This window comes from Kockiozyma suomiensis (assembly GCF_038497685.1).
Source record: "Kockiozyma suomiensis strain NRRL Y-17356 unplaced genomic scaffold V2V93scaffold_14, whole genome shotgun sequence".
Lineage (NCBI taxonomy): Eukaryota > Fungi > Ascomycota > Lipomycetes > Lipomycetales > Lipomycetaceae > Kockiozyma > Kockiozyma suomiensis.
The window spans coordinates 318,217-338,742 of record NW_027117677.1 but is presented as its reverse complement, the minus strand read 5'-3'; the positions used below and the strand labels follow the sequence as shown (position 1 = coordinate 338,742).

At 43.5% G+C, this 20,526-nt stretch overlaps 12 protein-coding genes across 12 annotated transcripts; 6 read left to right on the top strand and 6 right to left on the bottom strand.

Moving 5' to 3' along the window:
• Positions 1–46: 46 nt before the first annotated feature.
• On the bottom strand, positions 47–1,476 carry V2V93DRAFT_374811 (SURF1 family-domain-containing protein). The gene is made up of 4 exons (XM_066911335.1): positions 1,128–1,476; positions 943–1,072; positions 658–877; positions 47–603 (listed from the first exon to the last, which is right to left on the bottom strand). Exons 1-4 carry the CDS (start codon positions 1,378–1,380, stop codon positions 214–216), a joined length of 993 nt encoding a protein of 330 aa, XP_066763872.1. The 5' UTR covers positions 1,381–1,476; the 3' UTR covers positions 47–213.
• A 64-nt stretch (positions 1,477–1,540) lies between these two features.
• V2V93DRAFT_388348 (uncharacterized protein) lies at positions 1,541–3,536 on the top strand. Its single transcript, XM_066912324.1, has 4 exons — positions 1,541–1,856; positions 1,921–1,973; positions 2,028–2,146; positions 2,205–3,536. The coding sequence occupies exons 1-4, from the start codon at positions 1,748–1,750 to the stop codon at positions 3,295–3,297; spliced, it is 1,374 nt and encodes a 457-aa protein (XP_066763871.1). The 5' UTR covers positions 1,541–1,747; the 3' UTR covers positions 3,298–3,536.
• On the bottom strand, positions 3,490–5,060 carry V2V93DRAFT_374808 (SHQ1 protein-domain-containing protein). Its single transcript, XM_066911334.1, has 3 exons — positions 4,971–5,060; positions 4,841–4,908; positions 3,490–4,776 (listed from the first exon to the last, which is right to left on the bottom strand). The coding sequence occupies exons 1-3, from the start codon at positions 5,043–5,045 to the stop codon at positions 3,537–3,539; spliced, it is 1,383 nt and encodes a 460-aa protein (XP_066763870.1). The 5' UTR covers positions 5,046–5,060; the 3' UTR covers positions 3,490–3,536.
• A 174-nt stretch (positions 5,061–5,234) lies between these two features.
• Positions 5,235–6,244, top strand: V2V93DRAFT_374806 (complex I intermediate-associated protein 30-domain-containing protein). Its single transcript, XM_066911333.1, has 3 exons — positions 5,235–5,325; positions 5,387–5,811; positions 5,874–6,244. Exons 1-3 carry the CDS (start codon positions 5,262–5,264, stop codon positions 6,174–6,176), a joined length of 792 nt encoding a protein of 263 aa, XP_066763869.1. The 5' UTR covers positions 5,235–5,261; the 3' UTR covers positions 6,177–6,244.
• On the bottom strand, positions 6,170–7,333 carry V2V93DRAFT_374804 (uncharacterized protein). Its single transcript, XM_066911332.1, has 3 exons — positions 7,122–7,333; positions 6,518–7,064; positions 6,170–6,464 (listed from the first exon to the last, which is right to left on the bottom strand). Exons 1-3 carry the CDS (start codon positions 7,263–7,265, stop codon positions 6,259–6,261), a joined length of 897 nt encoding a protein of 298 aa, XP_066763868.1. The 5' UTR covers positions 7,266–7,333; the 3' UTR covers positions 6,170–6,258.
• A 106-nt stretch (positions 7,334–7,439) lies between these two features.
• On the top strand, positions 7,440–10,998 carry V2V93DRAFT_374799 (uncharacterized protein). The gene is made up of 10 exons (XM_066911331.1): positions 7,440–8,729; positions 8,779–8,839; positions 8,888–9,091; positions 9,142–9,276; positions 9,338–9,355; positions 9,413–9,593; positions 9,649–9,719; positions 9,776–10,138; positions 10,188–10,251; positions 10,302–10,998. Exons 1-10 carry the CDS (start codon positions 7,849–7,851, stop codon positions 10,790–10,792), a joined length of 2,469 nt encoding a protein of 822 aa, XP_066763867.1. The 5' UTR covers positions 7,440–7,848; the 3' UTR covers positions 10,793–10,998.
• Positions 10,932–12,346, bottom strand: V2V93DRAFT_374796 (uncharacterized protein). Its single transcript, XM_066911330.1, has one exon. It carries the CDS (start codon positions 12,166–12,168, stop codon positions 11,059–11,061), a length of 1,110 nt encoding a protein of 369 aa, XP_066763866.1. The 5' UTR covers positions 12,169–12,346; the 3' UTR covers positions 10,932–11,058.
• A 64-nt stretch (positions 12,347–12,410) lies between these two features.
• Positions 12,411–13,625, top strand: V2V93DRAFT_374795 (vesicle transport v-SNARE protein N-terminus-domain-containing protein). The gene is made up of 3 exons (XM_066911329.1): positions 12,411–12,636; positions 12,698–12,756; positions 12,813–13,625. The coding sequence occupies exons 1-3, from the start codon at positions 12,534–12,536 to the stop codon at positions 13,341–13,343; spliced, it is 693 nt and encodes a 230-aa protein (XP_066763865.1). The 5' UTR covers positions 12,411–12,533; the 3' UTR covers positions 13,344–13,625.
• Positions 13,626–14,531: 906 nt separating this feature from the next.
• Positions 14,532–15,367, bottom strand: V2V93DRAFT_374791 (uncharacterized protein). Its single transcript, XM_066911328.1, has one exon. It carries the CDS (start codon positions 15,351–15,353, stop codon positions 14,709–14,711), a length of 645 nt encoding a protein of 214 aa, XP_066763864.1. The 5' UTR covers positions 15,354–15,367; the 3' UTR covers positions 14,532–14,708.
• Positions 15,368–16,145: 778 nt separating this feature from the next.
• V2V93DRAFT_327746 (fungal pheromone mating factor STE2 GPCR-domain-containing protein) lies at positions 16,146–17,258 on the top strand (the record flags this gene model as incomplete). The annotated part of the gene is made up of 1 exon (XM_066907571.1): positions 16,146–17,258. The coding sequence occupies one exon, from the start codon at positions 16,146–16,148 to the stop codon at positions 17,256–17,258; it is 1,113 nt and encodes a 370-aa protein (XP_066763863.1).
• Positions 17,259–17,331: 73 nt separating this feature from the next.
• Positions 17,332–18,164, bottom strand: V2V93DRAFT_374787 (DSS1/SEM1 family-domain-containing protein). The gene is made up of 3 exons (XM_066911327.1): positions 17,963–18,164; positions 17,767–17,875; positions 17,332–17,694 (listed from the first exon to the last, which is right to left on the bottom strand). The coding sequence occupies exons 1-3, from the start codon at positions 18,081–18,083 to the stop codon at positions 17,667–17,669; spliced, it is 258 nt and encodes an 85-aa protein (XP_066763862.1). The 5' UTR covers positions 18,084–18,164; the 3' UTR covers positions 17,332–17,666.
• A 112-nt stretch (positions 18,165–18,276) lies between these two features.
• V2V93DRAFT_374785 (uncharacterized protein) lies at positions 18,277–20,364 on the top strand. The gene is made up of 3 exons (XM_066911326.1): positions 18,277–18,429; positions 18,495–19,009; positions 19,084–20,364. Exons 1-3 carry the CDS (start codon positions 18,304–18,306, stop codon positions 20,066–20,068), a joined length of 1,626 nt encoding a protein of 541 aa, XP_066763861.1. The 5' UTR covers positions 18,277–18,303; the 3' UTR covers positions 20,069–20,364.
• The last annotated feature ends 162 nt before the right edge of the window (positions 20,365–20,526 follow it).

Sequence of the window (20,526 nt, the reverse complement as noted above, 5' to 3'; positions counted from 1 at the left end):
TCATACGTCACTGCCAATGTTTATTGTGCAATATACACTACTACAATATAAATAATTTTCAAATAAAATTCTAAATATATATCTATTTACAAAATCCAAGACAACCAGTAGTATTCGGCACGCAAGGAGAAAACGAATGAAGTTGGCCAAGCAGATTCCAAAAAGTCGACGATCGGCGCTTCATATCGATTCGAGAAATGCATTATATTGACACTAAGCATAGTACTTTCGCACATGCTGCATCTTCTTGGCTTTATCAGACCTGGGAGACCTTAGCATGATAAAAAACATAATAGTGGTCGCAATGCAAACGCCAAACCAAGTCGCGATGTATTGAGAATGATTATTTTTCAAGTCAATTCTCGGCAACCGTCCAATTGGAATTCCGAGATCAGCAAGTGTTTCCCATGAGACAAATGCATCTGAATCAGTGTACTTCGTGACCAATTCCTCAATTATGAGGGGTTCGGCATTGGTCATTCTTGCAAATTCGGGAACATCAACAAAGTAAAATAATTCCCGGTCAGGTTCGTTTTTGGGAGTAAAGTAATTGGCTTTAGCGGGTGCTTTAATAAGGCCTTCAACATAAACTGGTCCTTTTGGCTATATTATCAATCAGCATGATACATATCTGAGCTATATTATAACCAGACTTACCATGGATTCTTCTGATCGTTTCGAATGGTCTGCCATCTCCTTTCTTATCCATCCCCGATTGATCAATAGCGTCGATCCATTTTCTCTTTCTAGAGGCGTTATAACTGCAAAGCCAGACTCTCCTTCGTAAGTTCGTGGACCGACCAGTATTTCCTGATCATAGCGAAACACGCCCTTTACAAGGACTCGTCGGTATTGCAGTTTATTGGCTTCTTCTGAACTAGAATACCAAATCATCGTTAACGCTTAATAATGGTAATTATCAAAAGGTAGGGTAGTACTCACTCAATATCTAGAGGTAGCACTAGTGGTGGCAGAATCAACCTGTTCTCATATTCGGCAATGAGATTAGTCTTCCACTCTAATCTGTATATCTGCCATGTACCCAATCCAAAAGATATAATTGGCATAAGTACTATTCTGAACATCAGCAACTAGAGCATAACTTGCAATAAGACATGGAATCGTACACATAAGAGTCAAGACTGAGACTCGTCGAGCGGTAGTCTTTTCTTTCTTTGGCTTGACTGTCTCCCAGTCAACATCCGTTGTAATTGACCGTACCGTAATTTTCAGAAATTTGTTATTTCGGTGCAGTAAGGCGGGTTGGATCAGTTGATATGGTTTTATTGAGCTCTGACTATGCCTTCCATTCAAGGATATACCTGATCTCAATGCAGCCGCCAGACTTGGTCTGCATAGTGCCCTGTTGAAGCACTGCATCTGTAGATCACTGTCACCACAAAAATAAGAATCTCACTGTTTCTGCACAGTAAGAAAGTGCAACAAGTCAGTAAGTAACGGGCAGTAATAATAGTATTGACGGTGGAGCATAAAACCTCCAAAGTTTAGACTCTCGGGAGCCATATTAAGTTTGAAGAGTACGGCAGATCACGACTCGCACGTAACCAGACAACAGCACACAATATTCTACTCTTTCTACTAGTATAATTATTCTCTCGGCGGACTTCATTTATAACGGGATTTGATAATTTACAACACTCTTATAATAATCAAAAGCAACAGGTGTTGTGACCGGCTTTGACACAGAGTATTACGTTTACGCCGTATACATAGCAAGATTCTTAATATGCCGACCAGTTCGTCAACGCAAGAGCGACAAGTTTTCGAGACTTCAGTGGAGATTGCAGTCAATCGATCTGTGCAGCAACATATACCACTAGTTGTATTTGTTGAGGGTAAGTTTCTAAGCGGCAAGTTGCGACGCTGACATTTGTCGCATAGCTGACTTGCTCATTCTAGACGATAGCGACGAGTCTCATAGATGGACACACGAGTTATTAGGCGACGATGAAGTATGTCTGGTACTTTCATTTACTTTTGTAAAGATCAATGCTGACTGTGGTAAGGTCGATGACATCTTAGTGAGCTACGCTGTATCGCTACGGCTCGAACATGGCACGAAAGAGGCAGACTATTTTGCTCAGATCTTCCCCATTGCACATGTTCCCTCATTATACGTTATCAAGTAAGTGACTCTTCAAAGATGCTATTATTAATATTTGCTAATCGTATTCTGATTTTAGCAATGGTGCCATGATTGATTATGCATACGGCGACGTTGATCTAAATACTCTTAGAGAGCGCCTGCGGCAATCGCTTGTTCTTCGCGATTCTCAGCCTACCTCTGTTCCGGAAGCAACTTCCATTGCTTCTTCTAATTTGAATTCTCTCTCGTACAACTCGAATACTTCGTCTCTGCGTTCTGCTTCTAATCCGACCCCAACCGATTCCTCCTCTGCCCCTGCAGCACCACCTCCTAGTCAAGCAACCTCGCGACAAGCTACAGCGACTCCTCATAGTTCCACACCCCGACCTTCTGATGCCGCCGAGAAAAGCAAACAATCTTCCATGTCGGAATCAAGTAGCTCACATCAGCCGCATTCAAGGTACTTAGATGAATTGCGCCGCAAGAGAATGCAAGAGGCTGAGGAGCGCCAGCGGATTTTGAAGCTATTACAAGACGATCGTCAAGAAAGAAAGTCTCGCAATCATGATTTTGGGACAAGAATTTCGTCAGATTCGTCTCGTCCGGAAAAGAAAGCTACGAAGTCAAAAGATATGCATCATCATAGCGACTCAGCTCTTGCTATTAGATTATTTGATGGCTCGTCAATCAAGCAGAGATTTTCTCTCGATGCAACTCTTGGTGATGTTCGAGTCTGGATTGATTCTCATAGGACAGATGGAGATGTGCCGTACTCAATCATCAGTCAGTTCCCGCTGAAAATCTTCTCGGCGTCTGATGAGAACGAAACTCTAGTTGCGCTAGATCTGCATCCTACAGCAACTCTGATTCTTAAACCAGTCTCTAACTTTTCTTCGGCATTTACACCAACCACTACAGTTGGGAGACTTCAGCAAGGAGTGAAAGGTGGTGTCCGTTGGGCATTAGGTGCAATTGGAACGTTCTTAGGTTATGGTTATCAGCCAGTTGAATCAGAAAGCCAAGAAACCTTTCGCGTACCGAACCTTGCTGCACATGAACCGCCAGATAATAGTGAATGGCGATCAAGGTCCTCGTCGCCGCAGACATTGAATGATATCACTGAGGATGGCGATTCTTCGGACCGCCGGACATATAATGGGAATCAATTGAATTTGGAAGACGATAACTGAGTTATTTTTCGTGGTATTGGCGTGGTATGGGTGGTTTATTTAAGTAATTTTGATGCTTGATGACTTATATGACGCTCACTTTTTTAGTTTCAGTGTTTTTGATTGTTAAAGTGATAGGTTAATTAGTATTATATTTCATTGAGATATGGAGGTTTCAGATCGCAATAAGTGCTACTCTTTTGCTACGAAGATTCATGATTAGTATTGTTTTCAATTGATATGCAATCACTCTAAACTAATTAATTACTCCCAAATGTAGTCCTCTCAATCTCAGGTATATCCCAGCCTAGATCTCCTTTTTGGATATCGCAATGATTGATTTCATGTGCGAGACTTCGAATCACTGAATCGCTAGCCGTCTGTATCCAAGCGCAATAATCTTCTGTGATGGTTTTTGAATAAACATAGTATACATCATGGTATGCAAATAAGTGATTAACATCTAATAGGGCTTTGAGTAATGCTCGTTTGCCTCCTCGAAAAATATAGTACATGTCATTCCAGCATTTCAAAGACAGTTCATAGTTGCGGTATAAAGGGTAAGCCAGAGCCCGTCGAACACAAGATATTTTTAGCCCTGGGATAGTCGTTGTTGTTGAAGAATCCAAACAAGAAATGTTCATAGCTAGTTTGCCGACTGTCCAGGCGGACTCTGAAGTATGATCGTCCATCGTAGTTCGAGCGTCGTAACAATACGCAAAGATTATAGGGATTAGGTTCACGTAGAGTAATTTTGTTGCCTCTAATGAATCAGCTATGAAAGTCCTTCGAGGAAGATCAAGCATTTTTTTCTTTTCTTCGTCCGTGAATTGAATTTCTGTGACAGATTCTGATGAAATCGATCGGATATGGTCTTTAGCCAACTTGACCAGCGACGGTTCGTATCGTAGTAACTCTGGAATTTCATCATTTGCATACAAATCTGAAAGGTAATAATCTGGATCAAACTTTTCATTTTCTCTATTAATCCTCTCTTCTCGCCGTGATTCGGCAGTTGAAGTCTCTGGACTATCGAGATCGTTAATATCATTGCCAATATCTCGCGTTTGTCGGAGATATCCATTGTATTGTTGATTAAACCCATATCTTGCTGTTAGCAGAGAATCATCTTCAGGTAGCGGTTGCTCTATCTGCCAGTCAAAATTTTCCGCATCGTTTAAATCCTGCAATAATTTTCTCTGAGTTTCATTAACTCCTGCTGCTTCCTCAAGTCCATCATTGCCACCGCTTGCACCAATCTCTTCTATCAGCGGCTTGTTGGCCGGTGTCGCGATCTTGGAAGATGCGTCTGTAACTATTGCTGCTGTGCCAGCCTCTTTTGAATCTCCTACTCGGGCAAGGAGCTTAGTCATTAGATCTAAATCCGGGAAAAACTCGCCTGCAGTTTCTTTTGGAAATTTGACTGCGAGCGAGGATTTAGATAAATCTAGCGACGCATTGGCACGTTCATCGTCTACTATATTACCAGGAAAATGTAGCCTGTATTGTATCTAAGTCAGCACCTTTTTAGCTTTCCCAAAAAAATCACAGCCGAAATATTTACCGCAAGTAATAGGGCGGAAGCGAAAAACGAAAGACATCGCCTTCTGCGCTCAGCTCTGCATTTTGAGTCTATTACTATACGTTAACTGGAATTCAGATAAAAAAATTTCAAAACTGTAGCAGTAGATCACCTTTAGATGTACGACTTTTATATCGATGTATACATATTCATCATCTTGTCGTACTGAAAACTGCGGAGTAATCATTGCGCTACGGTCTCCGATGGACTTCGTGAGATTTTCTGGTGTTTGTTTGATGAAGTCATCGCGCGGCTCATGCGTGACTGCAACACGTAACATATGTGATACTTAAAGCGTCTATACAACACCCTTAATGTTGACACTTCCCTGCTCTGCAAGGCTACTTACTTACTGTGAGGTGAGCTCCCGATATATCGAATACACATTACGCAGAACTTCAAGATGGCGTCCTCTGAAGGAATTGTAGCGCGTGCCATGCGTGCTATGCAACTTTATTTGAGAAATAGTGAGTTTTTATACATATCATGGTGGCAATTGTTCGATACTAATGGCATCCGATATTACAGGCACAAAAGTCAAAATGGCAAGACAAGAAGTCTTTGATCTGATAAATTTCGATTCTCCTGAATCGCTCTCTAAATGCCTAATGAGAAGTGATCAGGAACTAGGTGGATATAGTACAGCTAATCTAGATTGGGATGAGAAGGAAAAATGCGCGCATTTCCATGGAAACCTTTCGCTAGATCTTCCGCCATCGAGGCCGGAGATTACGAGGTCTGGATACGCAATGTTTCGAACTAAAGACCGGCCGAGAAATTACAAAAATGATGATCTATACTGGAATTTGACGGATTTGACACATATTGCTATGAGAGTGAAGGGTGATAGACGAAAATACTTTGTCAATTTGCAGTCGAAGACCGCGCTGCCTACCGAGATTCATCAGCATAGATTGTTTCTTTATGACCCTGGAAATTGGGAAGTCGCTGTTGTAAGTGGAGTATATGAGAACTATTTGATTAACTACAGCATGATCTAACAGCGCTTCTGCAGATTCCCTTAAATCTTTTTCTTCTGACACACTGGGGCAGAGTCGAGCATCACCAAGTTATCGATAAGGCACGGGTGAAGACTGTTGGAATAGGTTTATTGGATAGGCGATATGGCCCATTTAGCTTAAAAATTGGCTGGATCAAGGCGATCAGTGACGACGAAGCCCTTAGGTATTTGCAGGAGAGAAGAGAAAGATACGAGATTTGGAAACAGAATAATCCTCAAGCGGCAGCTGAAGAACAGAAATTGATAGAAAAGCGCGAGTTTGAAAAGAAGACGCGTGAGGAAACGATGGATCTATGAGGCTGCATTTAAATGTACATATTTTGAAAGTTGTGCTAGCTTATTATTAATTTATATTTACATTTATATGTCGCAGTTTATTTTAATTGGTCCACCTGGAGCCAGTTAGCTGTTCGAATGCCTCGACATATTTATCTTTGGTCTTGATAGCAATATCAGCCGGCATTTCTACGTCGTCTTTATATGCCAGTCCACTGGAGGTTAGCCAGTTGCGAAGGAACTGTTTGTCATAGCTATCCTGGCCTGTACCGACAGCATAAGCATCTGCGCGCCAAAATCGGGAGGAATCTATCAAGTGTTAATAATATGAAGCGCAGGAAAACTACAAATATTTGACGTACCAGGAGTCAAAACTTCATCAACAAGAACAATGTTTCCGCTTTCATCGACACCAAACTCAAATTTAGTGTCGGCTATTATGATACCTCTTGTAGCAGCGTAGTCTTTTGCTTTTATATATAGCTTCAAAGCCAAGTCCGCAATCTTCTTTGCGTTTTCTTCGCCGACGATCTTGACAGCCTCATCAGGATGTATGTTTTCATCGTGATCACCAAGATCTGCTTTAGTACTAGGAGTATAAATTGGAGTGTCAAAGGCCTCGCTCTCTTGCATGCCTGCTCTGATTTTAATGCCATGAACAGTTCCTGTTTTCTTGTACTCCTTCCATGCAGATCCAGTCAGATATCCACGAACAATGGCCTCAATTGGTAAGATCTTGTACTTGCGAACCAGCATACTGCGGTCTTGCAACTGATCCTTGTATGTTTGAACTGACTCGGGTAGTGAAGAGATGTCGCAGGTGATCAGATGATTGGGACATACATCTCCCAGGATCGAAAACCAGAATTTTGAAATCTGCGTCAGAAGCTTTCCTTTGTCGGGAATGCCCTTAACAGAAGCAGTTAGTAAATAGAAATAAAGTCACTAATAGACAAGACTGCTTGCATTTTTCATAATAACGTCATAGGCCGAGATGCGGTCGGTAGCGACAAAGAGCAGAGTCGAGTCGTCTATTGAGTAGATATCGCGAACTTTTCCCTTCGCAATAAGAGGCAAAGTACCTTCAAGGTTTGTCGCAGTAAGAGCCATGTTTTAGCAGAGTTGTCTGTATTATCAACACTAGAAACTGAAAATATAGACTGATATCTGGCCTTCTTGGTGGGAGAAGAGTATGCAAAATCTGAAATGACTATAGTATTTAGAGTTTTGAAACCTTATTAGACGAGCTTGTTTGGCACTCCACGTCTCTTTCATAAGAACACTCTTGTCGCAAAGTTGGATATCATATAGCTATACAAATAATTGTTATTCGTACTAAGCCATGATATTACTGCAATTGATCCGATAAACTTGTATTTTGCAATATGATTTGGGGTGGCCAAAACTTACGCGTACAGGCTGAGTCTGAGTAATTGATTAGTTACAGTTTCCATTTCCTATCACCTTGAAAATCTGCTATTTGCTGAGCTGATCTAATATAGATATATAGATAGATATATAGATATATCCATATATGTCTAAATTACTTGCTTGCTTACTTGAATGTATCAAGAGCTATCTCTGAGAATCATGGCTTTGTCTATCAAACCAGCAGTTACTGCTACTTCGCGCTCCTGATTACTGATACCATTCAATTACAAATCTGTTCTACAGTCGATCTATCTGTCGCTGCATGCACCAATCGACAACGTCAAACCTCGGCAATATAAACCTGTTTGACAAACAGCTACCTCTCAAATATCTTGTCTCTATCCTGCCACGAAGCACGCTCATGCAATGTAGCACGAGTCTAACTCTGATCGACCTTATAAACGCCCTCTTTCCATCTCTCCTTCTTTCTTCCTCGCACTCTTCCATAATACCTCTGCTTCCTGCTTTGCTTGCTTATTCTTGCTGCTGCTACTGCTGCTTCTGTTTTCTTATTCTTGCAGCTCCTGATCTTGCTTGTGATAACATGGACGAGCCAATATTTCTCTCAGATCCGCTCGACTTCCAATCTAGCTCCTACGAAGAAATTGCTGCAGGAATCCCTACCCGAAGATCGCATACCAGTCCGGGGTCTACTTACTCTCCTTTAGCGCAAGATCTAAGCTCGTCGCCTCCTGTAACTCCGTTTGTTGATGCAATCAACGATGACAACATACCCCAGCTCTCGCTCGCTTGCGATGCAGCGTCTCGCGACCGGGAGCTATCTGATTCTACAGAATTCTCGCCCGCCTCTGAACGCAGACAGCACTCTTCCATCTCTATCATGTCTACTCCGGTATCCAAACGCAGTACAACCTCTGACATAAATTTATCTTCGACGCCTGCATCCACACCCTTCCGCTCCTCAGAGCGAGGCACGAAGCTGCCCCTCGGTGCTGCGTTTCTGCCCATGCGAACGTCAACGAATAATGATGCCGATGCTTCTTTCTCGGGAAACCGACTGGGTAGCGAAGAGCAGGATACAGAGGTCGAGTCGCCAAAGTCGGATAGTACGGCGATGCAAGCTGACGTGCCGATGATGATTGACGAAAAGCCGCATCCTTCTGCGTGTATATTTGTTGCCAGGTTAGCAGTCTATCGCTTTTTCTTTTCTCATATATTCTAACAGCCTTAGTCTGTCATCATCGCATTCGCTTGAAAATTTGAAAGTCGCTGTAAGCGATATATTCCAACAGGTTAGTCTTGCTCAGGCAACGCTCTGAATTATACTAACAAGCGTCTAGTGGCAACCAATAGACGTTACAGTCCATCGGGATAGCTCTGATCGCCCGTATGCCTTCGTCCAGCTTCGTTCCTTTGAGGATGCGCGTGACGCGCTCGAGTCTCGTCGCGGTGAGATTCTTCTTGATCGCCCAATTCGCTGCGAGTTTGCTCGCGTCAACAGATCAGTCTTTTTAGCTGCCACAAAGCGCTTTATTGACAGAGAAGTATGTTCTCTAAAGCTGATTATCAGACGCATAGACTAACCAAAAGTCAGGAAGCGGAGAAAAGATTTGGAAAATTTGGCCAGTTGGAATTCTTGATTGTTGCTACTGTGCCTTATGGCCGCGGCACTCTTAGCGGATGGTGCGCGAAATTTGAATATCGTGAGGATGCAATTGAAGCATATTTCGTCAGTACATCTTTGCCTTTTCTATTTTTTTTTTGCGAGTGATTTGCTGAAACATGTCTAGTCCCTTAGAGGTAAAAAGGTATGGACTTGGACTGAGTCTGCAACTAATCGGCTCTCAACTGACATCGCAGTCAAGGATCTTATCGTATTTTATATTCAGAACCCAGATCCCAATATTCCTGCCTCGGCCGAGAATCCTAGCGTATTTGTTCGCAATCTTGAACCACGGCAAGTTACTGCGCAAGCGCTTTCGGATAAATTTGCGCCATATGGACGCGTTTTAGATGTTGAAATCCTTCCTCATGCTGCCAATGCGGGTATGTAGCTTTTTAATGAAGTCTGATTTAGAATATGTGCTGACCTCAGGAAAAGATACTGAGCCTCTAAGTGCTCTTATTAGATATGGAAATATCGACGAGGCTCGCCGAGCTATTGTCGAGGAGGTATTGCTGATCATAAACTGGAAGAGAAGGACTGAGAACTAACATTGGTGAATCAGAACAAAACGATGTTTTTTGGTCGAAGAATTTACCTTAGTTTTGATAACCTGTCGACTGTTCCGACGATGGTCAAATTAGCTCCCGCGCCAAAGTTTTCCGAGTATCCGTTTGCCGCTGCTGATGAGAATGGCCACGAGAGCCACACACCAAGTCCAAGAACGGGCGCCTTGCGTGCCTCAGCGTTATCCAGCTATCGCTCGCAAAAATTCTCCTCATTCACTGCGCGAGGAGGGAGACACGAAAATTCTCTGACTTCTGGTTGCAACAAACTGCTGGAGCAACGGCCGCAGCATTCAGAGAACATTCTTGCAGACTCGACCGCAGCATTTAATAATAACGCATCACAAGAGCATTATAATGATGTAAGCTCCTTTGATCTCTCTCTTTCTTACTCAAGCTCATAATTATTAGTATGAACAGCCGTTTGTTGATCAATCAGGAATCTATATAAGCCCTTATTTTGGGCCCTCTCTTGGTATTATCAATGTGGTGCTAATATTGTTGACATGAGGCTAACTGTAGCAGGCGTTGGACCAGAGTATTTCCAGATGCACGCTTCGACATATATGATGCCGCAACAATCAGAACAACCGCAGCAGCAACAATCATATATGGATGCGAATGGAGGCATGCCGTATCAAATGTACCCATATCCGATCCCACAGTATCCAATGTACGCACCCGATATGCAGGCAACATCTCGACAGCAGACGTATGCCAACTATGCAACCCCCGAGGATTTTCAAAAACACAAAGATGTTAATGGGCGAGCAATACCGTTGCATAAGCCTGCGGTGGCCACTTCTGATGGTTCAGAGTATGCTGAAGGAGGAGGAGCAGGAGTCATGCCGGCGATGATGATTATGCAGCCTGTCGATTATAATGGGCAGATGATGTATGCGATGCCATATCAGATGCCGCATCCTTACATGTTTGTTCAGCCGTACCAGGTGCCTCATGTACAACAGCAGCAGCATGTTGTACAAGGCGGCACATCAGAACAGGCTAGTGGGTAGATAGTATCTAGTTGGATAGGAAAGTAAATAAGTAGAAAAAACCAGATACCCGAAGTTTTGCTAAGTGCGATGCAAGTTGCGAAAAAAAACAATGTGAATAAGATTGGATAAGATTTGCGAAAGAGATATTGAGGATGAGATAGAAAAGGAAATGTATTTGCGATTGATAGTTGACAAAATTGATGAAAAAAAACAAAAACTCCAAACCATATGCAAAAACAAAAACAAAAAGATAATGACTAGAAACCAGGTTACCTTTAAACAGATCAATCTCTCATCTGTCTGATATTGAGGTTGATTCTCTTGGACAAGATCCATTCTGCATAATGTTTACGACCATCGATTACTTCAGGAGGTAATTTAATACTTGGATTAGCCGGAGCAACACTAGCAAAATAGTCAAATTCAGTGAGGTAATCTGGGGATGTATGACCCCAAACGCGACCAATTCCATGATGCGCAAAGCGGGACTGGCCTCCCATGAGCACAACATCACCACTGCGAAGTCTGATTTGCAGAGGCGGGGAGGACTTGTCTAAGCCACAGAAGAAGACGGCTTCGCAGCCGATACTGATGGATGCTAGATCAGCTCTTGATTTCTCTGCGATATCTTGGTGCGGAGAGAGGATGTCGCCGTCGGAGTAGAAGTTTATAATGCTGGCTTCGGGGACGAGTGAAGATTTGAAGATTGCCGACGATGTGCCGCGGAGGAGGGTTGTCAGTGACGGAGGGAAGGCGGGGAATCCTGAGGTCTGAGGCTCCCATGACGGATACTGCTTTGTTGTCCAATTGTACTGACCGCCGAGAGTCACCCAACGTAACTTGCGCGATTGGAGGGCGGAGAGGGTCGTCGGCGATGCTGCAGCGGTGGCGGAGGACGAGGATTGGGAGATGGACAGGTCGGGTGGATAGCCAAAGAGATTGAAGGGTTCCGGGAGTGAGTATGCGGAATGTAGGTTCGTGAGATGTTCTTTTGGCGGAAGATACTCTTCTATAATGTCGACTATGAGTTGTCGTTGTATTTCGGGAGAGAGGAGACCGGGGTAGATGCGAAGACCAGGCACAGACTCTATTCTGATTTCAGCCAATGTCGACTCGAGTTGCGTAGTGATACTGCCTACTTCGACCTGCGAGCGCGAATCATATATAAATGAGCTAAGCGCATCAATAATCTCTCTGTTGAATGCGTATCGTGAGATTGAAAGGTCGCCTGGATGGCATTCTTCGTATTCTTCTGGGAAGAGCGGGTCGAGCAAGTTCAAGGTTTCAGGAAGATTTCCGGGCGAGAATGCATACTCGTCGAAAGTCTCGTATGGTAGATGTCTATAAAACTTGTAGAGCGGTTTGAAGGCATTGCCCTCGTTTGGACTATCCATCTGCAGAATCAAGAGTAGTGGTATTTTCCTGAGGATGTTTGTTTATCAATGGTCTAGTCCAGTCAGTGCAGAATGCATCAGAACAGTATTCACTGATGCAGAACAGTCTATCTCCACAGCTAGCAATAATAACAGGTATATTATATTCACAATCGTGCTTTAAGCCGTCCGCAACTCTTGAAATAATTTAAAAAATATCTGTTGACGGCAAGTTAGTGTTCGAACTTGATTCCTACAAACCCCTCAACGACGTCATCATCACTGGTCTACAAGTCTTCGACTCAGCTTGCCTCACCGCCTCTTTTGACATCATCGCCACAGATTACTGTATCGTAGTCCATCTTTATACTCAACCACACACAACAATGGACGGAGGCTCAGAATTATTTGCCTCTTACGAAGCGGATTTTAGGCTTGCGTATGCAGAAGTCACGCAGAAAATCGACCAGATCCCGGACTTGGCGGCTGGTGAGTAGTGGAAATGTGCGTTTTGTTTTCTCTTTAGATTGACGGCTGACCTGGTTTTTAGAACCACGGAAGGCAACTATACGAGCCGCCGAACGTGCTATCGATGAGGCAGACGAGATTGTGTGTATTTCCATTTTTTTGATATAGAGAGATAATACTGACTGAGTTGTCTATAGATGAGCCAAATGGCCATCGAACTGCAAAACATCTCGTCTGGAAGTCGTGCAAAGCTCAATTCACGTCTGCGAAACTATCGCGCCGAGCTCGATTCCGCTAAACGTGATTTGCGCCGTGCATCTGAACAGGCAGATAGGCAAGAGTTGTTCGGTGCACGCGCTCGTGCCTCGGGCGGCGCCTCCTTGTCGGCGGAAGATAGATCACAGGATCAGCGCCAGCAGCTTCTTTCTGGCACCGATCGTCTTGAGAATTCATCTCAGCGTTTACGCGACTCCCAACGAGTTGCCAACGAAACTGAGTCCATAGGCGCTAGTATCTTGACTGATTTGAGAGGACAGCGAGAACAGATTGTTAATTCGCGTAATGTCCTCATGACCGCTGACGGACACGTTGATAAAAGTGTACGCACGCTGCGTGGTATGGCGAGACGGATGGTTACGAACCGGTTGATTACGATTGGAATCGTTGTCTTGCTCATTCTTATCATTGCAGCTATTTTGATGGGCAGGTTTATTCCTCGTCGCAGGTAGATTCTTGGTTTTTGGAAGGGTTATAGTCTGTGGTGTTGTCTTTCATAGTACTGCTTCTTTTTTTTTCATTATATTCCTTTTTTCTGGTGGGTAATGCGCTGGGGTTGTTTATTTTTTTCTGGTTTTGTCTTTGCGTGCTAAGTAAATCTTTGTCTCTGTTTTGTTGTCATCTAATTTATCTTCATTTGCAAACATGTCAATAGTTGTCCCTCTGTCTTCATCATTTTGTGCTCTTTCTAGAGTTAATAATTTGTGAAATTACAATGTTACAGGACAAATTAATGCTATCAGTAGAATAAGCAAGAGGTAAATAAAAGGCAACCTCTACTGTTCTCTACGTAAACCAAAGCCAGTAGCATATACATGCACCAACCATGACCACCTCTGCCTCACCATTCTACACAATATTTAATATTTATTTGTGAAAAGAATAGAATAATTAGTAAAAATGATCAATTTTTGTGTATAGTAAAAATACACAAAAAAAATATTGCGATGTCTGTGGATCGAACACAGGACCTTCAGATTAACAACCGAAGTGTAACTTCAGTCTGACGCTCTCCCAACTGAGCTAACCCCGCAACCTTGGAAATTTTTACTGAATCTGCCGTATATAACTTGTTGAATTGTGGGCACGTGGCAGATTAAAGCAGCAGTGGTTACTGAGAGCTTGGAATAGTGAGTTATTATTGACTTTGTGCTGAGAAGACACTATTCGTATTGTTATTGCCGTTGAAAAAAAAAAAAGTTTCTTGTTTAGGGGTGTATGCATGACTATATTCCAATGATCTTGTATTACTGTCTATAAATATATACCATCATGATACAAGACTGTAATTATTGTTTCCAGCATGTGCCACGAGGATAAACAAGATATTTTAGTATATACATAGGTGACTGTGGAAAAGCCACAATCAATTGTAAATCTAATTAATACGAACGAGCTAGCCCCGCAGTCTTTATATATTTGACTTTTTGCTCCCCCATGTGTCAAAACACACAGTCAAGCACAGCCGGATTGGAGATGCCTGGACAGATGAAGGCTACTCATATTTCTTTTTTAATATACTATTGTTCATTTGAATTATGCTGTTGGAGATGAAAGTCTGGCTGGGGGGATGAGTAACGAGTTGCAAGGTGTTTCGAGGAGGCGGGATGTACACGGTTATAATGCTATGGTAGAGTTCAGAGGAGAGATAATTTGTAATCATGTTAGTATGTTAAATATATAATCAATTAAAATCCGGAGCCTAAAGTAAGAAAAATCACTGTTTAGTATGCTGTGCGCTCAACAAGTCAGAACCTGAATGATGCAAATGAGGTAAAATGTATGACAACGCCAATATGCAAGTTTAACTGTCGACACTAAGATCCCAAGTTCAAAATACGCTTTAATCCATCATTTTCCACCTGCATCTCACTTATGGCTTCCATAAGTTTAGTCTCTCGCTCAGGATCATCGGTTTCTTCAGTATATCTGTACGCCGCCCTAAGGGAATCGGCAAGGGATCTGATACGCTGCTCCTGGGCTGTATATCTGGAGAGCAATTCATCGTAGCGTGCGCGCTCTTCTTCTAGTTTATCAGAGTAGCTGCTGTGAATTTCAATTGTAGATTCTGCGCGAGTAAGCGTGTATTCGCGCAAGCCTTCCATGATGCGCATGATTGTGTGATCGTACTGCTGAGAGAGGAGATCAAGATCGTCGCGTTCGGTGCGGTAAGCTAGCAGTTCTTCGCGCAGACGAGCATTTTCTGCTTCAAGAGAAGATTGATGGTCAGATTGAGTTAATTGTAGACTGCGATTAAGTTCCTCAAGAGCGTCGGGGGAAGATGCCGTTGCTGCAGCTGCGAGAGCAGTCGAGGACGCGCCGACGGATTCTGCGAGACGGAAGAGACGAGCGGTCACTTCGCGGTTTGTAGAGAGAGCTGCAGAGAGATCTGCCAGCATTGACCAAAGCATGCTCATATTTGGATCCGACATCATTTGCGAGGATGGTGGGAGCGCAATCATTTTGATTGTTGGCGAGAAGAAAGTGTGAAGAATCAGGAAAAGGCGGTGAAGGATTCGGTAGACTGCGGCTCGCTCATCCTGGTACTTTCTCTCGCTGTCACTTTAGATATAATCAATCAATATTTTATAAGGTGTTGAAGTCACTTCTAACTTCTTCAGCAATTGTTTAAGGTATATCGTTTATTCTATATCTTGAATATTTATTTCTCAGCGATGTACCGCTTGCGCGGCATCAGCAGATCTGATTGGCGCATGTTTTGAATAATACGAGCATTGACTACGAGCATTGATTCGATCAGATATCTTACAGCACTTGCATCTGTATATATCACTTTTGTTATGAGTTTTTATATCTAATCACATTAATAGTAGCGACGTCAAGCTCTATGGCGCTGATATCTGCTCCTGCTTTTCATATCCTGCGGTTTGCCGCACAGCGATGCACAGCGCTGATCAGACGCTTTCTATGCAAGACAATACCAATTCTTCTTAGCATTCTTTAAAATGCGGCTTCCTTTATTAGTTTTAGTAATCGACAGAACGCTGAAAATAGGATACACTAATGCAGACCTGCTTTCAGACAATAGCAGCGGCTTGCTATTGTCTGTCCTGCGGCTCGTCCTAGCTCCAGGGTCATGAGCATCGCGATCATCGCCTCCGGCCTCACTTCAATTCTATTGACCCCTATTCAATTTCTCAAGATTTGTTATATATGGAACATTAGGATACTTAGTTTGTCCGGCAACTTTTATTGCAACAGCGGAACAAGCAGGATTGAAGCAGTCGAACATCATGTACACGACCCCCGCAAACCAGACTCTACAAGTGCTCCTCGCAAGTGGCGATTTCGCGCCCACACCCGTCTCTGATCTTGATTCCTGGCGCAAATATTACATCACTGCGTGTACTGTATTTGGAGTGCATATTGGTGCTTGCAGCTCCGTTGCAATTGTATTGGCTGTGCTCACCAAGGGCCATCGACGATTAACACCCGCGTTTATTCTTAATGAGATTTGTCTTTTTCTTGTCGCACTTCGAGCTGGCTTGTGGATTTCGTATGCCCTCGGTCCACTTTCTGATTTTGCGGTAACATTTTCGGCGTATTCGGCCGATGTATCTGCTCACGATATGGCGGTTTCGGCCACGGCGGCCGCGCTGCAGATTCTCATTACTGCCGGAATTGAATTATCGCTTATATTCCAAGTTCGGGTGATTTTTGATGCGCATAGTGTACTTCGACAACGGATCACTTTGGTTTGTGGAGCACTTGCCGTTCTTGTTATCGGCTTTTGGATTGTCGTCGTTGTGCAGAATATTCAAGCGATCTACGCCGTGACTGCGTATACGCAAACACAATGGGCGTGGACGGTGGCCAAAGTTTTGTATGCGTTTTCAATATCGTTTTATTCTGCTATTTTCTGCTTCAAGCTGTTTCATGCTATTCGCCAGAGACGTGTGTTGGGTATTAAGGAGTTCAGTCCGTTACAAGTTATTTTGATTATGACGTCGCAGATTATGATTGTTCCGCTTGTTTTGACGATCATTCAAATGGCTACCGATTTAGGTCCACCTATGTCTTCGCTCGGTACCCTTTTTGTTGTCTTGTCGCTTCCGCTATCCACACTCTGGGCATCTGCCACAAATGATATGATCATTGCCAGTCGTCGATCTCAAGCCTCAGGAGGAATCAACGGCAGCGGTACAAGCGGCTCGGGGACTAAGCATCTAGCAAAAGTTACCGATTCGAGCGGTGGCAATTCTGATTACTCTGGCGCAACGTATATGTATGAGCCAACTATGGTGTCGGACTTGGATATCGATCGCGATCTTGAGAAGGAAGAGGAGGCAATGTGGAGTGCGTCTGGGAGGGCGGTGACTGTAACTCGGACGATTATTACGGATTAGAATGTGAAATGGTTTGAGAATGGTTTTGAGGATTTTGTGGCAGCGATTTAAGACTGATTTGGTGGGAGTTTGGTGTGCTCATGTAATATCCGTTGTAATTTGGAAATATATACATATTTTGCTTTGAATAATTACAAAAATCCAATAATATACTGATACAGTCGTTGCTTGAGAATAACGTAGAGTCTATAAACGTGCTGATGTATATTATACAGACATTGAATTCAAGCACAATCGATTACAGACCCAGTCACAAATTCAAGCATGATTCAAATAGCTTATGGAGATAATATGCGGTTACATTTTTTTTTAATAAAAACAATAGAAAAACGCCAGTAAATATCCCAGACAATTCACAATTCCAACACGCCACGCTGCCCGTTCTCGCTTATCTGACAAAAAGCTAGCTTAGTTACTAGCTTTCTTTAATTCAGCTCTTAATCAACATCGAGAATTAGCAATCATCATTCTTGTCTATTCATCTAAAGAAAAAGGAGGATTTACGCACTTTAATTGTGAAGAGAAATCATCGTCTGCGTCGTCATCATCCCAGTTCTCTTCCCAGAGATGCTCCTTGCCGCCTGGAATCGCCAGTTCAGCCTCAGCGTCATTCCAATCTATGATTTTAATAGATATTAGAACACTGATAAAGTAGCACAGTAAAAGCAATTGCAAATCAGATAGCATTTAATAAAGTAACTTACCTTCTGCGGGGAAATCTTCAAACTCGTCATCTTCTTCTAATGTCACGACAGCAGGTTTCTCTTCAACCTTTGTTTCCGCAGCTTTTGTCTCTGCAGTCTTCTTCTCTTCGGTAGTAGACATCTTCCTCTATCTCTTAGACCCTGAAATTGTGTAAAATATAAGCTAATGAAAAAGGGCTTCGATGGATGATTAGATGTGAGATCGAGCGTGTTGGAACAAACCAGCGAGTGCTACTTCTAGTCAAAGCTAAGTCACGTGATAACTTTCACAATAAAGAAAACGAGTTTGTATCATTCATTCAAATAACATAAAAGTCAGAGAGAAAGAAAAAAAGGAAAAGATGTCGATGGTGAATAATACAGTATGGAGAGAACACAAGACGCAGGATGGTCGGAAATATTATTATAATTCTCAGACTAAAGAAACAAGCTGGGCAAAGCCCGAAGAACTACTGACTCCCCGCGAGGTACACTATCTACTCTGATCAAATTTATAGTAAAAACCCACTAACTGAGAGAAATTATGATTTAGAAAGCACTAGCAAAGACTCATTGGAAAGAATATGAGACTCCTGACGGCCGCAAATACTGGCATAGCTCAGAAACAAATGAATCGGTGTGGAAGATCCCCGAGGCGTACAGGCTAGCTTTAGAAGAAGCAGACGAGGCAGAGGAGGAAGCCGCTGAACGAGTCAGGTTAGAAGCAGAATTAGAGATCCCGAAGGAAACCACTATTCGGAGCAAAGAAAGCGAGCCAGTGCAGAAAATTAATGGCGATAGTGCAGAAGAGAAGTTTATCGCTATGCTGGATGAACATGGTATTGATTATACGTGGACTTGGGATCGCGCAATCCGCGACATTATCTTGGAGGATGCATATACCGTGCTTACGGATGCCAGGGAACGTAGGGCAGCGTTTGATAAACAGGTGGCAGAGACGCGACGAGAGGCAGGGGAGATTGCAAAACAGACGATCGAGAAGCGGAGGAATGATTTCGTCGATATGCTGAAGCGCAGTGACATAATCAAAAGCTATTCTCGCTGGAAGTACGTGTGCTTTTCTTTTTTTTATTTTTTTTTAAACTAATTTTTCTCTGATCGGCGATTAACAAGAGTAATAGAACGATTCTTCCATTAATTGAGGATAGCCCGCAATATCTGGCCTTTCAAGACGACGGCGCCCGTGAGACATTTTACGCCTACACATCCAGCTTGCGCGAACAAGAAGACCGCGAAAGCGAAGCTCAGCGTCGAAAAGGTATCGCCGCCGTGCGAGAGTATTTAGAGACCCGCGGACAAATCGGAGTGCTGACTCGCTGGAATGAAGTCAAGACGAGTATGAAGCGCGACGAGACGCTGCGGAGCGAATTAAGCGTGCGAGAACTCAACATGCTCGATATTTTGACTGTATTCGAAGACGTGGTTAAGGGTGCGGAAAAGAAATTTTTCGAGGATCGCAAGCAGAAGAGACGCGAGGAGCAGGCTGTAGAGAGGCGGAAAAGGCAGGCGTTTCTAGGTCTCCTTGGTTCGTTGGTGAAGGCAGGACGGATTCGACACGATTCGCGCTGGCAGGATGTCTATACAGATTTTGAAGATGATGAGAGATATATTGACATGGTCGGGCAGGCCGGATCCACGCCGCTAGAGCTATTCTGGGACGAGGTCGAGCAGCTAAAGAAAGAATTGCGCATTAAACGTGATATTGTGCTTGACGGTCTTGCGGAGATTCAGTTTGAGTTTACAGAGACTACAAGCTATGACGAGTTTAAGAAAGCTGTTGCCAAGCACGCGCTGGCGGCTCAGGTAGAGGAAGATACGCTGAAGTATGTCTACGAACGGCAACTCGCACGCGCTCAGCGCCACGCCGAGGAGGACCGACACGCCGAGGAGCGGCGGGCGAGAAGACGAGTAGACGCGCTGCGGTCGGTCTTGCGGCACCTCGAGCCAGCAATGACCGCCGACTCTACATGGGCCGAGATACGCGAGCGGATCAAGGACACAGAGGAGTTTGCTGCTGTCGAAGAAGAGAGCGAGCGGGAGGCAGCGTTCGAGCGGCAGCTGGCTAGGGTTAAAGAGGATGCTGCGCGGGAGAGGAAGCGACGGTAGTTTGGATATATTAATCATCTGGCCATTGTTCTTAGTAATTGATGGTGTCCCTGTTCTTAGTCATTGATTACGTCCAAGAAAAGAAGAGAGAAGAAGAGACGACGAAAATCAGTCTACGTCAGCTCCGAGCCGGCGGATCTGATAAGCAGACCTCGACCGGGTCTCTACGCTTTCAACTCCGACATTTGCTGTACTTGGCGGCCACTTTGAGTAAGATAAATGACGTGATGAACATAAAGGTCATTTTATCTTTTATTTTTTAATTATAACATAAACAAAAACAAATAACAGCAAAGAAAAAAAAGGAAAAAACAATAACTAAGCAAACGGGAAAGCAGCCCAGCCCGAGCCGCTCCGTCTTGCGCGGCTCGCTCTGATTCGATGTTTCCTCCAGTGCTGGAAATTTTCCACACTTTTACCCGGATAATCAGCAGCAATTTCTGATTATAAATATTCTA

Bases quoted from the DNA above. Each gene is read 5' to 3' on its own strand.
- V2V93DRAFT_374811 (XM_066911335.1), bottom strand. From the start codon at position 1,380: ATGCAGTGCTTCAACAGGGCACTATGCAGACCAAGTCTGGCGGCTGCA. The intron at 1,073-1,127 runs GTACGATTCCAT...TGTTCAGAATAG, and splicing joins CTCAGTCTTGACTCTTATGT to TACTTATGCCAATTATATCT. The intron at 604-657 runs GTAAGTCTGGTT...TTGATAATATAG, and splicing joins AACGATCAGAAGAATCCATG to CCAAAAGGACCAGTTTATGT.
- V2V93DRAFT_388348 (XM_066912324.1), top strand. From the start codon at position 1,748: ATGCCGACCAGTTCGTCAACGCAAGAGCGACAAGTTTTCGAGACTTCA. The intron at 1,857-1,920 runs GTAAGTTTCTAA...TGCTCATTCTAG, and splicing joins ACTAGTTGTATTTGTTGAGG to ACGATAGCGACGAGTCTCAT. The intron at 1,974-2,027 runs GTATGTCTGGTA...GACTGTGGTAAG, and splicing joins AGTTATTAGGCGACGATGAA to GTCGATGACATCTTAGTGAG.
- V2V93DRAFT_374808 (XM_066911334.1), bottom strand. From the start codon at position 5,045: ATGATTACTCCGCAGTTTTCAGTACGACAAGATGATGAATATGTATAC. The intron at 4,909-4,970 runs GTGATCTACTGC...GTATAGTAATAG, and splicing joins TAAAAGTCGTACATCTAAAG to ACTCAAAATGCAGAGCTGAG. The intron at 4,777-4,840 runs GTAAATATTTCG...GATACAATACAG, and splicing joins CTTCCGCCCTATTACTTGCG to GCTACATTTTCCTGGTAATA.
- V2V93DRAFT_374806 (XM_066911333.1), top strand. From the start codon at position 5,262: ATGGCGTCCTCTGAAGGAATTGTAGCGCGTGCCATGCGTGCTATGCAA. The intron at 5,326-5,386 runs GTGAGTTTTTAT...CCGATATTACAG, and splicing joins GCAACTTTATTTGAGAAATA to GCACAAAAGTCAAAATGGCA. The intron at 5,812-5,873 runs GTAAGTGGAGTA...GCGCTTCTGCAG, and splicing joins GAAATTGGGAAGTCGCTGTT to ATTCCCTTAAATCTTTTTCT.
- V2V93DRAFT_374804 (XM_066911332.1), bottom strand. From the start codon at position 7,265: ATGGCTCTTACTGCGACAAACCTTGAAGGTACTTTGCCTCTTATTGCG. The intron at 7,065-7,121 runs GCAAGCAGTCTT...GCTTCTGTTAAG, and splicing joins ATGACGTTATTATGAAAAAT to GGCATTCCCGACAAAGGAAA. The intron at 6,465-6,517 runs GTACGTCAAATA...AACACTTGATAG, and splicing joins TGATGAAGTTTTGACTCCTG to ATTCCTCCCGATTTTGGCGC.
- V2V93DRAFT_374799 (XM_066911331.1), top strand. From the start codon at position 7,849: ATGCACCAATCGACAACGTCAAACCTCGGCAATATAAACCTGTTTGAC. The intron at 8,730-8,778 runs GTTAGCAGTCTA...TAACAGCCTTAG, and splicing joins GCGTGTATATTTGTTGCCAG to TCTGTCATCATCGCATTCGC. The intron at 9,092-9,141 runs GTATGTTCTCTA...ACCAAAAGTCAG, and splicing joins AGCGCTTTATTGACAGAGAA to GAAGCGGAGAAAAGATTTGG.
- V2V93DRAFT_374796 (XM_066911330.1), bottom strand. From the start codon at position 12,168: ATGGATAGTCCAAACGAGGGCAATGCCTTCAAACCGCTCTACAAGTTT.
- V2V93DRAFT_374795 (XM_066911329.1), top strand. From the start codon at position 12,534: ATGGACGGAGGCTCAGAATTATTTGCCTCTTACGAAGCGGATTTTAGG. The intron at 12,637-12,697 runs GTGAGTAGTGGA...CCTGGTTTTTAG, and splicing joins GATCCCGGACTTGGCGGCTG to AACCACGGAAGGCAACTATA. The intron at 12,757-12,812 runs GTGTGTATTTCC...AGTTGTCTATAG, and splicing joins TCGATGAGGCAGACGAGATT to ATGAGCCAAATGGCCATCGA.
- V2V93DRAFT_374791 (XM_066911328.1), bottom strand. From the start codon at position 15,353: ATGATTGCGCTCCCACCATCCTCGCAAATGATGTCGGATCCAAATATG.
- V2V93DRAFT_374787 (XM_066911327.1), bottom strand. From the start codon at position 18,083: ATGTCTACTACCGAAGAGAAGAAGACTGCAGAGACAAAAGCTGCGGAA. The intron at 17,876-17,962 runs GTAAGTTACTTT...TTAAAATCATAG, and splicing joins TGAAGATTTCCCCGCAGAAG to ATTGGAATGACGCTGAGGCT. The intron at 17,695-17,766 runs GTGCGTAAATCC...ATGTTGATTAAG, and splicing joins GATTTCTCTTCACAATTAAA to AGCTGAATTAAAGAAAGCTA.
- V2V93DRAFT_374785 (XM_066911326.1), top strand. From the start codon at position 18,304: ATGTCGATGGTGAATAATACAGTATGGAGAGAACACAAGACGCAGGAT. The intron at 18,430-18,494 runs GTACACTATCTA...ATTATGATTTAG, and splicing joins AACTACTGACTCCCCGCGAG to AAAGCACTAGCAAAGACTCA. The intron at 19,010-19,083 runs GTACGTGTGCTT...CAAGAGTAATAG, and splicing joins AAAAGCTATTCTCGCTGGAA to AACGATTCTTCCATTAATTG.